Source organism: Tachypleus tridentatus, chromosome 1, assembly GCF_004210375.1.
Source record: "Tachypleus tridentatus isolate NWPU-2018 chromosome 1, ASM421037v1, whole genome shotgun sequence".
Taxonomy (NCBI): domain Eukaryota; kingdom Metazoa; phylum Arthropoda; class Merostomata; order Xiphosura; family Limulidae; genus Tachypleus; species Tachypleus tridentatus.
In genome coordinates, this window is record NC_134825.1 from 133205766 (window position 1) to 133222932 (window position 17167).

The 17167-nt window shown below is 33.3% G+C and overlaps 1 protein-coding gene across 10 annotated transcripts in view; it reads right to left on the reverse strand.

Moving 5' to 3' along the window:
* Positions 1 to 17167, reverse strand: part of Atac2 (Ada2a-containing complex component 2) — a 94639-nt gene that overhangs the window by 45673 nt on the left and 31799 nt on the right. For all 10 annotated transcript variants that reach the window (XR_013013421.1, XM_076452957.1, XM_076452928.1 and 7 more), the window contains exons 7-9: positions 12148 to 12311; positions 2784 to 3150; positions 1736 to 1888 (exon numbers count right to left, since the gene is read on the reverse strand). Coding sequence is in view for 9 of the 10 variants with exons in the window: in XM_076452957.1 (XP_076309072.1) it covers positions 1736 to 1888; positions 2784 to 3150; positions 12148 to 12311 (684 nt within the window). In the remaining variant the exon portion in view is untranslated. The remainder of the gene's footprint in view (positions 1 to 1735; positions 1889 to 2783; positions 3151 to 12147; positions 12312 to 17167) is intronic.

Here is a 17167-nt window from a genome sequence, read left to right on the forward strand (position 1 = left end):
CTAAATCATGACGTTCTGACAATTGTATCTGATAAGACAAAATTGTCCCTTCACGTAACAGAAAAGCAAACCTCCCTGCATGAACCACAATGTATGTGGATGGAGAGAAAACTAAAATTTCACTCTTAGATGTTTTGGCCATCAAGTAAGATGCAGGCTCAAAAGTAATTAGGGAAAGACACAAAATCACACAGTCTCAATGAAACAACTGAAGAAAACAAATCAGAGATAACTTACCCCAAAGTGGCCTGCCTTCTGTTTTGTCTTTTCAGAGCAAGCAATTCTGGACTATCTGTTTTGTCCACTGTAGAGAATAAAACCTTGGATTCCAGCACTGCAACTCTGTAAACTCGCCATTGTCTCACAGGAAGACTGTAAAAGCTGACAGAGTAAAAGAGGCACAGGAAAAAGCAAATCTAAATTATCTTCAGAATGTTGAGGATAGCTCTCAATTGCAGCTTCAGAGTCCCCTGGAGGAACACCACAGAACCTAATATATGTCTCCATCTTACTATAAATAACATCACTGACATTCTCAACCAAGTGCTGTGAGACACTACATATCATAGTTAGGATAGGAGAAACTCGGTTTGCCTCTGTGTCAGAAATAATAATCAAGAAATGGATACTGTAAATGGGCTTGCCAATCAGACTTTTTTAAAATGAAAATCATCACAAAGAATGTTCAAAGCATTTCTTAACAACTGTAGTACTGGGAAATTTGTTAGTGATGTATTGTTGAGAAAAAGTGATAACATTGTATGAAAGAGATGCTTATATACTGTACCAGGATAGATGGCACACTGATGTTAGTGGGTAGTGTTATAAGAGAAATATCACTAAGAGTAATTAAGCATGATATAAAAGACTGAAGCAAGCAAAAAATCAAACAAATGTTTAGATGGGTAAAGAAAGAATCCTCGGAAGTCAAATAATAGCTGTAAATGTGTTTTTGAATTAAAAATAAAAATGAAATAAAGAGAAGCAGAAATAATAACCAAAAAAGTGCAAATCTGAAATTTACATCTGTTTACTGGTTAAGGCTCTAACTGTTGCTGTGGTTAGAAACTGTTCTATATTCGACACCTGCTTTAAAAGACAGTATATATGCACAGACCATGCACAAATTTAATGGTATTACAGTTCCAACAAAAGGAGTCACTTTTGGCATACATATGCTCAGAGAAATCTTGGTTAACAGTTATCCAAGGAAGAGTAAAAACTATCTAGTTTTACTAAATACATAATATCTGGAGGAAAGTAGTTAATTAAAAAAAAAGCTGTATGGATGAATATTTACCATGAAAGATTCTGATACCAAATTTAAACAAATGAGAAATAGCTTGCATTTAAGTTCTTCCAAGTAATTACTAGAAGAATATGTAATCAAATAATTATTTAAAAAAATGTATGTGCTTAGGCATCATAAATCATAAAAATATGTCTCCAGATAACATTCAAAACAATCTATTTAAAGCATATTTTTGTGGTTTATTTATACAAAACACACTATAGCAGTACCTGCCATTAGTCCTTAGTAAAAGGACCAGTAACATTAAATGGAGAATGAAACTCTGAGGCGAACAAAATATTTACTAACACTGACTAATTTATTTAGTTGGGTGATATTACTTAGTCTAGTAGGTTGAAGCTGAGAAGGGTAATAAACACAGTGTTTTATGTCCACTAAAAGTATTTATCTAAATCTAAATTAGACTAGTAGTGTACAGTGTACCTTCAACAGGCAATGTAGATATCAATTCCTCTACTGCCATAGAATTCTTCGATGTAGAAAGTAGAACGTCATTTCTTGTAAAGTCAGTTAATATATCAATATCTAGCAGACTGTCATCATCATTACTGACACAGAGAGACTGGTCCAGTAAGTCTGAAACAGGTTAAATAAAAAAAATCTAGCTTTTACATTACATCTACAAAGTTTGTATGAACAAAAAATATCACAAGTATACTATAATTTTACTATATAACATTAGTAGACATGTGATTTTCTCTGTACAGCTTCCATTAAGCCAATCTACATTTCTTTCTTAGAACAATTAGAAAAAAACAATACCAATCACTGTTTCAAATGTTAGATCATAAAATTCAATTCAAAAAGTAGTTATTTTATCAAATATGTTTTCACATTTAAAAACTGTCCATGTACATACAATACTTTTTATCTTTCTTAATTCTAAGTTCATGTTTTTAATACTTCAAAAATGAGTTATTTATGTTAAGTTGCATGCAACTCCGTAAACATTTATAATATCATTTTAAAACTTTAGACTAAAAAACTGCCTTTAAAATATGCAGTCAGATTTTTATATACAGATGCTAAACACATCATCACAAAAACTAGTACTGGTGTATACTAAATCTTGATCAATAGCAGAAACATACTAGATGATGTATGAATATTTGGCTCAGTTTTTAACTTTCAGGTTTAATGATTTTGTCTGATTTCCATAATTATAACTGTACTAAGTATGAAGATTTATTTAAACAGTTATTGAAATTACAGAAACTCTTCAATATATTAATCAGACTAGCCATAAGAAAGGATTTTACTCTTGAACTTTTTGTTACTGATAATTTATGAGAATAGGCTGACAGGAAAACCAAATATAAAACTTCAAAAATCATTGTCAAAGAATAAGAATTTAAACTCATAGATTTATTGAAAATAGATAGGTAAGACCATATGCAAGACAGATATGTAAAGTTAATTGTGAAGGCAGTAGTGTAAAACAATAATTCATGTGTTACACAGACTTTATCACCTTCCATAGTAGAATCGTTGGGTAACTCAAGAGCAGTGGAGCATCTGACATCTGGTTTAGTTTGTACATGATAATTGAATTCCACATCTACAGATTCAACAGTTTCTTCCTTTAACAAGATGGCAGGAGGACATTCTGAAACCTCCATTGGTGTGGCCATTAATTCCTGAGCTGTACTCAATGTTTTAAAACCTAACATCTGATGGGACTGGAAACCACTGCTGTTAAAAGATATTGTAAGAGGAGATTTGTTATCACTGAAACTACTACAGGCATCAAAGCTTGCAAAAGTAGCTGAGGAAGTATCTTTTTGATGAGAGTCATCTTGGTAAGCATTCTTCATGGCTTTCCTCATATCTTTAGCTTCCTGAAAGCAGAACATACTTAACTACTGATTACTCCCTTACAAGTTAAATATTTTATTTACAACATCACTTCTCATCAATAACCAAAGTATCATTAAATAAAAAAAAGGTATTGCAATTTTTATTAAAAATGGTGTGCAATTTAAGAATTTCTGGGTGTGAATTGATCTGTTACAAACACAATTCACTCTTTATTATGTAAAAAGAAACTACTCGAGAATGTATAAATTATAAATGAAGATTCCTGCAGTGTATGTTTCAAGTTTACTTTACTAAAAGCAGGAAACTAGAAAGATAAATCCACAAAAGTGAAGTAAAGCTTAAAACTATCTTAATTTTAAGAGCCTGTGTGTCAAGTGTAACAAGTGTAATATATAAATGCATGTATTATAAATGCAGATGCTTTGTTCAAATAAATATAAACATTTCATATTACAATCTACAATTATTTTTATGAATAGTTAGCTGAATCCAGTGTTTCAGATGAAAAAGGCACAGGAACCAAATGAAATCTTTTCTGAAGCAGAGTTGCCAACTATTTCAAATAACTGAGCATAATAATTGTAGACAGAGCCCTTTCACAGTTTTAGTCCTTTTAGATTTGCCAGAAACAAGACAATCCGGTGAATGAGGCCTCTTTTTTTCCATCTTGTGAACGATCGCATTGGTATTTCTATGCCACTTAGAAAACGAGAAGTACCCATCTACGCAAGTGCTGACTGGCTGACAGGCACTGGTGACGTAACTATGGATTCCCCCACATACCCAGTATGGAAAAGCACCGCACTCAAACTATTGGTAGACGTCAGAGATACAAATATTTTTTATTATTTCAAGCACGAACATGATTATTGCAAGTAGCCATTTGGACTATGTCTTTTACTTATTATCAAAATTTATTTGTATCTCACTAGAAATTTTCTTTTTGCCCATTCCAAGCCCTAGGGGAATAATTTATCACTTTATTGTATAGGCCTATATATATTGTATGTTTAAATGAAAAGGAAACTTCAAAACAGTAATACCTCCTTTTTGGACCATTTAATGTTTTCCGATGAAGCAACATTTTACATTAGTGGTAAAATCAATGTGCATAACTGCTGCACATGGAGCACTGAAAAGCCTAATGAATTTGAGGAACATGAAAGATTCTCATAAGATTGATGTCTGTTGTGTATTAGGAAAGGACTACATAATTGGGCCATTCCTTTTTGAAGGATCAGTTGTTAATGGTGACAGTTATTTAGAAATGCTGCAAAATTACTTTATTCTCGAAACTTACATGATTAAGACTAATACCAGATACAGTGTTTCAGCAAGATGGCACACCTTGTCACTTTGCTCTCAAAATTAGGCAGTTTCTGAATGAAATTTTCCCTAACAGATGGTCACCAGATTTGAGCCAAATGGATTTCTTTTTATGGGGACATGTAAAGACTAGTGTTTATTCAACAAAACTTCACTCTTTAGATGACCTGTGGACTAGGATACCTAATGTGATTCAGGATATTACTGAAATTCAACTGCAAAACATCTTTGTAGAACTTCAGAATTGCAACACTGTTTGTATACATAATGATGGCAGACATATTGAAAATTAAACTCTCAAGAATAAATCTATGTAAAAATATAATAAAATTCTTTCATTAACCCTTTTTACAGGTTGATTTTATCATGTATAGAACTGAAGTTATGAAAATTTAAAACTGCATAAGGACTTTATAATGACTCTGTATATCAAGTAATGTTTAATGACTTATACAGGTAAGCTGAGATGGAGAAGGTATACAAGTCTGGGCTACTATATACTAAAGTTACTAATGTTAAAAATATACATCCACAAAGTTGTGATGATGATGTAATCTATAAGACAGCAATAAAAGATTTTCAAAAAAGTCCATTCCTAAAATAATAATATTAATGTTGACAATTAAAAAAAGTGAAATAAATACATACAAAACAGAAAGAAAATATTAACACACAAAAGGTTTAGAACAATACTAGCTGCCTAGATCCTGGTGATCTAAACAACTGTTGAATTATGGAGTAGGGAAAACTACAACTGTTCTTAACAAACACTTTAAAAACTGTGTCAATGTCATACTTCTGGTAAAACCAAGATCATATTGCATTATCACACAATGCTAGATTGCTTATCTCTATGATCACTCTCTTAACACACTTAAAAAGAAAAACTCCCTGTTAAAACTAACCAATTCAAACTCTGTATCACCCCCTTTACTTGGAGGAAACACAAAAGTCTAACTAGAAAAAAATGAGTTTTCTTGAATAACCACTGTAGTATGCAGCCTGCAACTATAACAATGACTCAGGCAAATCCACTACTACTACCTTCATCCCGTTTATGTGTATATGACTAAAGGCAATATAATCTTGTGAATTTTATTTTTCAATTCCTAAATACTCTTGACGAAAGAAATATATTCTTATTCTAGTGATGAAAAGATTATGATCTGTACATCCAGTAAAGATTACTCAGTCCCTGGACTCTTCAACAGCATCCCCTTAACAAATACAGCTCTTGTGTCAAGTGCACCAGACTCCTCAGCAAATTACTGTGATGACTTTTCTGAAGCTACATCTCAGAAGATGTAATGATTTACCCTTTATAATGGTAAGAACAGAACTTATGTATGGTTCAAAGGGTATTCAAGAGAGAAATAAAACAAAATTTAATTATTACTTGATGTATATTGTTACAAGTTTAAAAATACATACTACATTTGAAGTTATTCTAAGAAGAAAAAAAAAGAGGTAATTTAGATTTATTTAAATGTTTTTGGAGTTATGAGGTCAGCCAAATTGATCAATCTTGTTTAGAGATAGGGTAGAGAAAATAACAAGTAAAACAAAGTTTTATTCAAACCAAACACTGAAATGTATTTAGGAGGTTTTAGCAAATACACAAACAAAATTTGGAAATTTTGAGAACAAGTAAAGTATTTTTAATCTTGACATGAAAATCCCTTTGCACATTAATTATTCAAAACAAACAGCTAATATATTCAAGGTCAAATCTTTTCTTTGTTCATTAAAATTACAATTTTTTTTGCATTTTTATTGAAAGACTGTCAAATTTCATGAAAATATACACACTATATCAAAAGTTAGTGTCAAATTTATGAAGACTTTATACTAGTACAAAAAAGGTTGCGTGGCTGGTCAAACTTACCAAACCTGTGTGGAGAGAGTTTACTGGCTTATAGCAACAGCACACCTCACTTTTCTGCAGTAAGAACTGACAATGTAAGTGCTACAGATTATGTGCTGGTGAAGATTTACTTTGATGAAAGGCAAAGATGGTCCATACTGGATCTGGGTCCTTCACTTGTTTTATGTCCTTCAACATCCATTGTATTTTAGTACCACTACCTCCCTGATGTACTAAGAAAGATAGCACAGGAGTTGCTTGATCAGATATGTATTTCCCTATACCTAAATCACAGAAACTTACTCTTGTTCATCTTACTCAGATAACTGATTCAACAAATACAAGAGCATATTAAACCAATAACTTGCTGAATCTTTTCTGATACAATGGGCCTAGACTGTCTGCACAAACCTTATCCATATTCAGATATGTTGACAGCCATAAACTTGCTTATGGTTGCAATGCAACACACATCATTAGCATTATTGCTAACTTCAATTTCTTTAACTGCACTCAGCAAAAATATAACTATTCCATACTTAATTATTTGTAGTTATAATAAAATACTAGTTCTTCTTTCCCCAACAGATAGATAGCTGTCCAAATTAATGTTGATTGGGTTTTTTGGAGGAGAAGATTACCAATAATCCAAAATGCCAGAAATGAAGCAGTTACTTCTCTTCTACTCAGGTTGTGAAGTCATTGGAATACGTTGTTATATGAAAACCTTAGAAGGCCCAAGATAGTATGATCCATTCACTGGAAACCACTGTTGTTGCTTTGAAGTACTGAACTGTGTGGTTGGGCTGGCTAACCCTTGGCATGGTTTGAGTCAAGAATGGAGGAGGTACCTGAGAAATGCAATTTATCCAAGATTTAGCCAAAACAGGCTTCTTCCTCTCAGAAATCAGTTGGAAGTTGCCAATTCTTACCTGGTTGCCTTTGTAAGGGTGAGAATATTTCTCACACTCAAGTGATGCCTTAACTTCCAAACAGGTTGGCAAACTTATTCATGAGGATACAATTATAATCTGTTCAAGCTACTGCAGATGACACAGATTGTCTATGTAAGTAACAAGACTTTATGAGGCACTCCTTGAATTCAGGCTGATGAATTTATTGATTCTCCACTGGGTCAAATTGCCAGTCTGACTTGACAATGACTATGTTCCAGTCTTCAAGTTGTACATCTTCCAAATGTTACATGGAGTAAAGGATTGGAACATATGTTCCTGAGAGCAGTTGCTTTCAGCAGTTTACCAGTTAAAATGCTACATGAAACAGTCCAGGTCTTCTATTGCCACACCTATAACACCAGTTGTTTTAATCAGTTTATTGTTTAAAATGCTTCAGAAAATGGTCCAGATCTTCTTTTGGTACGTTTTTGAATACAGGAAGTGTAGAGCTTCACTCAGAAGAAATTTTAGTACTGGCTAAAGACTCTTGCTTACAGATTCTTGAGTACTGGTTGGCCAAGATATCACTGACAACATGAGTATGGTACAGTACATGTATTCAAGGATCTAAAATTTCAGACAAACAGTTGATTCCTGAACCATGACAGCAAGTTTCTTTCATCAGCTCTGTTTGACCCCAGATTTATTCGTGATTCATTGTCACTCTGGAGAGACTCTTTTCTTCACTATGGTTTATGGTCTTCAAAGGATGGTGCTTTCTGTTTCACCTGCCACAAAAACAGCTCTGACTGGGTACATGTTGAAAATAGATCAATATAGAATGTCAGGTTCCTGTATCAAAAAGTAATCTGCATAACATAAATCATCTCTCTCAATTGACTGGAAACACTTCAAGCACATTAACATCCTCAGAATAAGAAACATCAAGGGATGACAGAAGGGAATGAATTGTAACAGTCCCTAATTGTGCCATAACCCACAACACTGATGGTGTATAAATGAGGGAAGAATAAAGATATCTATAATACATGTTTTGAGGATTTATGTTTATTGGTTCTACTCTAAACCCAAAACCAAAAATTGACATCCACATGAGGGCAGGAAGACGGATCCCAATCAAAAGAGTAAAATGCAATTTTGACAACTCACTTTCACTTGTATCTAAGTTTCATATTGGAGAACATCACCTAAAGCAGCAAAATGCCACCACCTTACTCTCAACTGAATGGTTTAATAATAATTTCTATTTTCTGTTTGTATTTCATTAACCCATTTGTAAAATAAACATAATTTATATTTGTTTCTTAATTGTTTATAAAAGTTATAAAGTCAGTCAAATCAAACCAACCCATACATAGATACATTAAATAAAATAACAGATAAAATATAAAGTTTCTTTTCTAAAAAAATATTTTATAATTATTTGGAGATTATAAATAGATTTTGCATGTGAAATTTGAAAATGTTCTGATTGCATAAAAGTATTTCTAACCTTAAAATAAAATTACTTTGCATATTGAATATTCATCATTCTGACAAAAAAAATATTAAAACATCTTTAATTAAAAAATCTTAATACTTAATTTAAAAACCTGATATTTTGTGTTCAAAAGCCTTATAATTTTAACCAATAACCTACAAAAAGATATAAATACATAATAAGAAATATTAGTAAAATAACTTTTGTGGTTATGAGCTTTGTGGATTCCATCCAGCTTATAATGAAAGTGGGTTAAGCTTACAATGCAAAACAATCTTTATAATAAAAGAAAACTAATAAAAAAAACTGTTTATATATGATAGGTCAAGTAGTACAATTAAAACTGTTAATGAAATAAACAGCACATAAATAATGAAGTATACCTTATTTAAGGAAAACAGAAACAGCAGCTGTTGGCTTGAAATAGTGTTCCAAAAATAAATTTGTTTGGTGAAAGTTACCTTAGTGAACAACATATACTTTTCACAAATTCTCCTTAGTTTGTCTCTTGGCCATAGAAAACCTATTAAGTCACCTCTACAGTTTTGCATCAGAAGTAAGTGACATCTATGACAACTTGTGAAACATGTTACTGTTTCACTTTTTTGTGTATGAGTGTGGGTCAAAATGTGTATGTCATGAACGTCTACAGAATTATATTCAGATGTTACAAATACATTTGTTACAAATGCTTTATTAAAATTTTTAATTTTTTATGTACAATATACATAAAGCATTTAGTTAAAGTAACTAAATTTTCTGAAGATAGATTATGTAAGTTTGGAATCACGGTAAACATTAATCCTTCAATATAGGTTCGGTTTAATACCACGAGCTCAAAATTAAACTGTGTCAAACTGTGGCAAATTCCCCCTAATACAACCCAAAAATAATGTTTATGAAGATACAAGATTATCAATAAAACAATTTTAAATAATATCTAAACAGTATGGGAAAATTTAAGAAGGTTAAATGTAATACAAAGAAAGCAATATGCTGAACATATTGTTGTGGTGCATATAAAATCTTTACCATTCTTATCTATCCCATGTAACAAACACACAGATGGTTATAGAAAGTACTTCCTTATTTGTTAAGCTCAAAACTACACAATGGACTATCTGTGCTGTGCTAACTTATAGGTATCAAAACCCAGTTTTTGCATTATAAGCATACAGAGTTATCACTGAGCCACCAAAAGGAAGGGGTTGGGCTACAGGAAGCAACCAATAAAATTAATTCATCTGTAAAAACTGAAAAAGCAACATGATAAGCTTCTAGAAAATAGAAAGCTCAATAAAAGTAATATTTAGAAAGAAAAGCTACAACAGTCATTGATATGGCAAAGAAAGTTATCATCAAAACTAAAGTAACTACACTAATTGAAACAATAACTTACTATATGCTGAGCAGGTATATAACTAACATTAACTGTACATAATAATAAGTTAAAGTTATGGTAGTTAGTAAACTAAAGCTATTCATAAATACCCAAAATTCCAAAACAATATCCCAAGAAATTAAAGTGTTGGCACAAGTTTTTTTTAAAGAGGTCATTATACTTTTGTAAAACACCTATATCCATAATCCCTAGCAAGCATAAGGATGAATTTCCAACAGAATTGAATAAAATGTATTTTACTATATGCCTCTATGTGTAACAGTGCATAAGGAATTCTTCCTCATTACTTCTCTAAAATACCTGACATTTCTTTTTGATTAATAAGCCTGTAAAACAGGAAAAATACTCATAAGTACAAATTAACATAAATTTCTTGTGGTCCTTATTCAATAAAATAATCAATGGAAATAATAATTCTAAACAAATGTAGTCTGGTAAAGTACCATGTAAGTATAGCATTACAAAAAATCTTTGAAGATGCTATGTGAATGGATGAGTTATGTTTTTGTGGTTAAGATATTAAAATTGGTACACATCATTAACTTTTTTTTTAACTAACCATTAAAATCAAGGTATTTGTTTATTTATATCATTAATTTCCTAATAAGTGAAACAAACAACTTAACTAATGATTTAGGACTTTTGAACACAATACTGATCTAAGTAAAGAGATGACTAGATAACTTTTACTCACAGCTACATTAAATGGTATACCATGCAAGCTCTTTAGCTTGTATTGTTGTTCTAAATGACATTTTATAATTACATGCATACATCTTTTTATCATTTATTTGTAGTTAAGTACAAATTAAACAATGATATATCTGTACTCTACCCACCATTAGTATCAAAACCTGCAGTGCCACAGGGGGATAAGAAATATTTCATAATTAACTCCCAAAATTTAAGTACTGATTAGACTACCTTAGCATCCAAAACCAAGTTTATAGTAAACAAGAATTGTAATATTAAAGTTTGCTACATATTTGAATTTTATGGGAAATTCTAGCTATCTACTATAATGCCTGTTGTGTCTCATTTTTATAAAATAATTTCCAAACATTTTAGGTCTATAAATGCTCAGTATTACAGCTTTCTTGAACAAAAATTTCAATACTGGAATTTACTGTAAAAATCTAATTCATTATTTATTAGAACTGTTTGTACGTTATGCTGTATATAATTATTGCACTGTTCATATAATAAAAGCACATAAAGGCTCAGTAAATAACATTCCTCAAGTCTGAACAGCCATACTGTCAGCAGGTTAGATTTTCTTAAATCACTGTTTGAGCCGAATTACAGTATAAAACTGAAAACTCAGTGATAAATACTTTTATGCAATAAAATCTATTTATATATGTATAAAGCAGAACTGTGGTCTACATATCTGCATGTCAGGTTTTTTACACTTACATTTTTGATCAATTTCAATTAACCTTAACATGTATGCTTAGGGTTCCCATGTTTCATAGGGAAGTCAATATTTGAACCAGATATCAACTGTGTAACTCCTTGGTAAGGGTCATTAACTGTCTTTGTGTGTGCCTTTCACTAATCTAATTTTTGGCTGATCCCAACTAAACTTGGCATGTTCCCTTACGGACTCTTCAGGAGTGACAAGAATGTTACTTTGTAAGACAACTTTCACACACACCTATAGTCCCTTGCTGTACTATACTGTTGATCTTCATCAATTTTCAAAAACACCATTGGGATACTTCAGACAAAAACCTATGTTGTTCAGATATGGTTATATAACTACTCCCTCTTGTGTCAACTAGGTTATCATCAAGCATTTTTTCAATACTTCTTATACCATAGGCTTATATTTTTCTAAATGACAGACAATGACTTGTTTGGAAATTCTCAGTCAATTTTTAGGAATTGGAGTTTTCATTTCATAGAAAATGTCAACACTTTTTTATATGATTATGTTTGTTGTACTGTGAGTTGTTTCCTAATCAAAAACAGAATTGTCACCTTATATATGCACTTATATAAAGCATATTTAAGAAAGAAACATACCTGTAATGTGTATCTTTTTTCTTTCAATTTTATTGCTGCTTCAATTGAGTTTCTAGTGTTTCTTGGTCTACGACCCTCTTGGAAATGTTCTTCCAAAACATACCCTAAACTTTTAGTAGTTGAGGACTTGCTTCTTCGAGTTCTATTAACAGTGATAGAGGCTACTGTAAAAGACCAAGAAGAGTTTACTAAATAAAATTCTTTGTGATGACTAAGATTTAAAAAAACATTTTTCATACAACTGAACAGTTGTACTAATAAATTTAAATCTCTCTTGTTATTTTCCATTAACAAAACCAAATTTTGGGTAACTATTCCACAGGACTAGTGGTTCAGATTAGGTACATTACATACTGCTGTAGGATATTTTTAATCTAGACAATTCTAGATGTTTGTACCACATCTGAGCCCTGTATACTCTTTGCCCAATTGTGAAATATGTGAGATATAAGAGTAAAAATGATAAGAGCACATCCAAGTGGGAAAGAATATGGTAAGAAAGTGATCTTAACCATAAAAACATACAGAATCTCAATCCACAGTGAGAAAGGTAAACAAAGAATGTACCACTACATTTAGAGTAGCTATGTTGGACCATACTTGATTAGTCATTCAAAACCTTCTTGCAGAGTACTGACAGCCATAAGAGAGTAGGATGCTGATCATATCATCTTCACCTCAAACAAGAATCAGGATTCAAGATCTGCACTGATTCCTCATTATGAAAAGAGAATCAAGGAATTGGCAAAACAATGGTATCAAAATTATGTCTACCACATGGAATCAACTCCCACAACTGCAGCACAGGCCAGGACAATCCTCGTAAGAAAAGGAAGAAGGATAGTCAAGAATAGAACATAACCATCTCATGTACCACTGTTGTGACCCAGGAGGAGAAAGATAAACTATCCAATCTTGTGTGAGAACTTACGGTGATTGGTTCATTCTAAACCAAAGCCTCCTGACTATGTGAGGGCTCCCAAACAAAAAGGTGAACTGCAATTTCAACAGCTCAACTCCAGTGTTAATGTAAATGGTATCACAGGAGGCCATGTCATCCATTAAGATGACAGCTCAACTCCAATGGTTGTGTAAATTGTATTAGGAGACCATGTCATCCAGTAAGGTGACAGCTCAGCTTTAATAGCTGTGTAAATGGAATCAGAAGACCACATCATCCAATAAGGTGAAAACTTGATAATAATGGTCAGGTAAATGGTATCAGGGAACCACATCATCCAGCAAGGTGATGGCTCAACACCTCTGGAAGCCCTGTCTCGTCTACACCAGAAGAACATCACTGTCCTACTCTCGACTGAAAGACTATAGCCATCTTTTCATGGAACCAATTAAGGTGGGTGCCTCCACAGTCAACTATTTCAGCAACTTGGAACTAGAAAATGGTAATAACTCCCGTTCTCAACTCGAGAAAAGGAGGATGACAATGCAGTGGAGAGTTCACAGGAAAATCATCACTGGAAACAGTGCAATGGGTGACCACAAAACCTTAGTTTTTAGTAGACAATACCAAGTTATTCACTCAAGGCATGGCAGGAAGGGGCAACAAACCCCTTTCATTTTACCCATACAGTCCCTGGGTAGTAAATTCTAGGATGGGCATACTTATGAAGCAAAATATCTGTGTTATTTACTGTCTAGCAATCTCATGAAACATCTCATCTTGACAGTGAAAATGCAAAGCTATGAAAGATAGAGCATAAGCCATCATGGCTGTACAGTGAGAATTTAAGAGTCCAAGAATACCTGGTCAGGTATCACTCACTAATGAGTGGGATCAATGAGACAAAAGTAGATAAAGACCCTTGAAAAAAGGAATGTATGAATAAAAATTATCAGAGTTGCATCAAACTCTAAACAAAGGCCATAGGTAGTAGATGAAATCTTGACAAATGGGAACCACGATATGATGGAAATAGAGAAAAGTGAACATACTACTAGTGGTTTACATACTGGACTGTAGTATCTACTCTATTGGATGACAAAGACAATATGCGAGAGAAACAGCAAGGTGGTGGATTTGATGGGAGGTACCTAGAACAAGGTAAGAATAGAAGAAGGTAGGGTAAAATAGGTCAATGAAACCAAAAGGCAGACCCAACTGGTAAGGGTAGAAGGTGAAAGATCCCAAAAGGAGGAGGATTATCATGGGATAAAAAGATGGGCAGTACAGGTGACATAAGAACAAAGGGCTGTAACTGGACACAGAAGCCTACCTGAATCTGGCTGATGATAAAGATGGGTTACTGAAGGAAGAGAAACGGAAGAAAAGGAAAAATAATACTCCCAAGCTGAAGAGGTATTCAGGAAAAAGGAGAAGACAGATAAAGGGAATGTGAAAGATCAATAGCAAACAAATCAGACAAGCAACATCCACAGGCTAAAAGTAAGAAATGTGTTGTAAGAGACAGATGAAACAAAGAACACAAGGAAACTGGTTCAAAAGGAAGAAAAATAATGAAATGTAGGACCACAGTAATGATCCAATCCAGAATGGCAGGACACATGGGACAAGGATTCTGGAAAGAATGCATGGGCTTGGTAACTACAGGGGAAGTAAAAACCATACAGTATTAGAAAAAATGAAATGTATGGGATAAGACTGTTCAATATCCAGAAAGTGAGGAGACAGAAGACCCACAGTCAAAGAGCAAGGTAAAAAATCCCATCTCACATAAGCCACAGAAGACTTGTCAGTAGGATACTCCCTGTTTGTAAATCAATGAAAGACTTCCCACTTGCACTGGTGTACTTCCATGGAAGATGGACACATGGAACAAGCTAACAAGAATGTGACCAAATGCATAACACAGGAATGTCTTATCAAGGAGAAGATAAAAGCCATGTGTGATGATGCAGGACGTGCAGCTTGGAATATAGAATATGGGAATGAGGTTGAAGAAGGGGGAAGAGAGACAGATGGGAATAGAAGCAGTCAATGTGACTTTGGAAACCAAAGTTGAACTGGCCTATAGGGAGCAATTATACAGACCTAATGAAGACTGGAATGGACAACAGAAATAATCTGATGAAGCAATCAGATTAGAAGATAAACATAAGTATACCTGCGTGACCAATCCTGACTAAAGGCATTGATGGCAAAGCCTGTGGATGTCATACAGAGGATAAAAAAAAAAGCAACTTGGTATTGAAGCCCATGACAAAGGTATCCACTTGGGAAGAACCCCACTGATGGTAAGGAAGAAACTTGAACAGCTGAACCATCACCACACCTAACTCGCAAGATAGTCATTGGTAATAATGGTAATGAAGGGTTACATCATTAAGGAAAACAAAACAACAAGTACCCTAATGTGAAGGAATGGGTAACAACTGGAAGAGTGGAAAGAATAGCAAGCAAGAACAGAGGACATGTAAGACTCTGACCAAGACAAATGGGCTACAAAAGCCATAAGGATGAACTGTTGGCAAATTGACATCACCTGAAGCTGCATAATTTCAAACTCTGAATCAAATATATAACATCTCAGAAAAGGTGCTAAACATGCATCCCCAAGATACATCAAGAAGAAACTGGCCTGAGCCAAAACTGTATTCCAACTTATAGGGTCCCAACAACAAAAGAAACCACATATGTAACATCTGAAGTGAAAATGAAATGTGGGATAAAGTGGAGAAGACAAGGGTAAGGGTTTCAGCATAAAACCTCAAAGGATTTCTGTGTAGAGCCTCATGTATGGAAGAAACATACCACATGAGAGTGGTTAAGATAAGAATATTTGGCATTAATAAAATGAACATTGGATTCAAGAACCTAATAAATGTTGATCTAAAAACAAAGTCCACCTGACAGCAAGAAAGGGAAAATTATTCAATAGCTTGGGTAGCATGGCATGGTGATCCCATCATTTGACCGCAGGACGAATTGATCAGCATGTCCCCTAATATCAGGAGAGGGTGAATAAGAGATAAGGGAAAGGGATAAAATACCACAAACCTGAGACAAAAAATCCATAAAGACCACCAAACTGGGCCCAGTTGACACTTCAGGCTGTAAATGGGAAGGAACAATAAACTCTGGAAGTAGGAAAAGATTATCAAAATCCTTATCATGTTCTACAGGTACAGGTTCAGCTGACTCAGGAGGAGCTTAGATGATGTTTGGGAACAAAGATATAATGTTCAATTTCTCGACATATAAAAGCTTATAAATCTACCATCGAATTTTCTGCACCCGAGGTCTAAGACAAAATGCACGTCACTGATGTGACCCCAAAAGTGGTAGCATGAGTGACAGAATTTATTGTAGAAGAAAATATTCATGAAATTTTAGTACAGAAATGTAGTGACAAGAATGAACTGATAAATATTAACATATAAATTGGTGGAGTTTAGAGTTTAAACAGTCATTAAAGTATTGGTTACAAACATTACAAATTAAAAAAAAAGTATGAATTACATGAGGGGTAAAATTTTAACCACCTTGGAGTATATTTATTTGATTTATAACACCAATGATTCCTATGTCAGACTACAAATTCAAGTTTCCCAAGCAGTTTCCAGGCACATTAACAACGGAAGTGGTTTCAATCTCCCTGTTGTAAGAAATCTGATTAAAATGTTTCCACAAGTATTGATACAATAATACTTTAAGAATTATATTATAACAGTAGTTTGAAGACCTCTACCATACATACTTCTCAAGTTGGATGAACACATGCACATATTTACCAACTTTTAATTATGGCGTAGTTCCCAATGTATGGCATTTTCTGGTTGTAATAAGATCTACAGTTTATGGCATATATTGTGCAATCCACCAATGGTACATACTATTGGAACCTAAACTAAGCAATGCCTTGACAAACAATGAGCAGATGAAATTACTTTAATAAGCAAGGGAGCATGACAACACAGACTTTTAGATTTAAAAAAAAAATCCTGAATCCTGTGCAGAGTTCTTCAATTTTTCAAAAAATCCAAATCCTTCCATACTGGAAAACTGTTATTTGAAATCCTCATATATTAACTGATTTCAAGA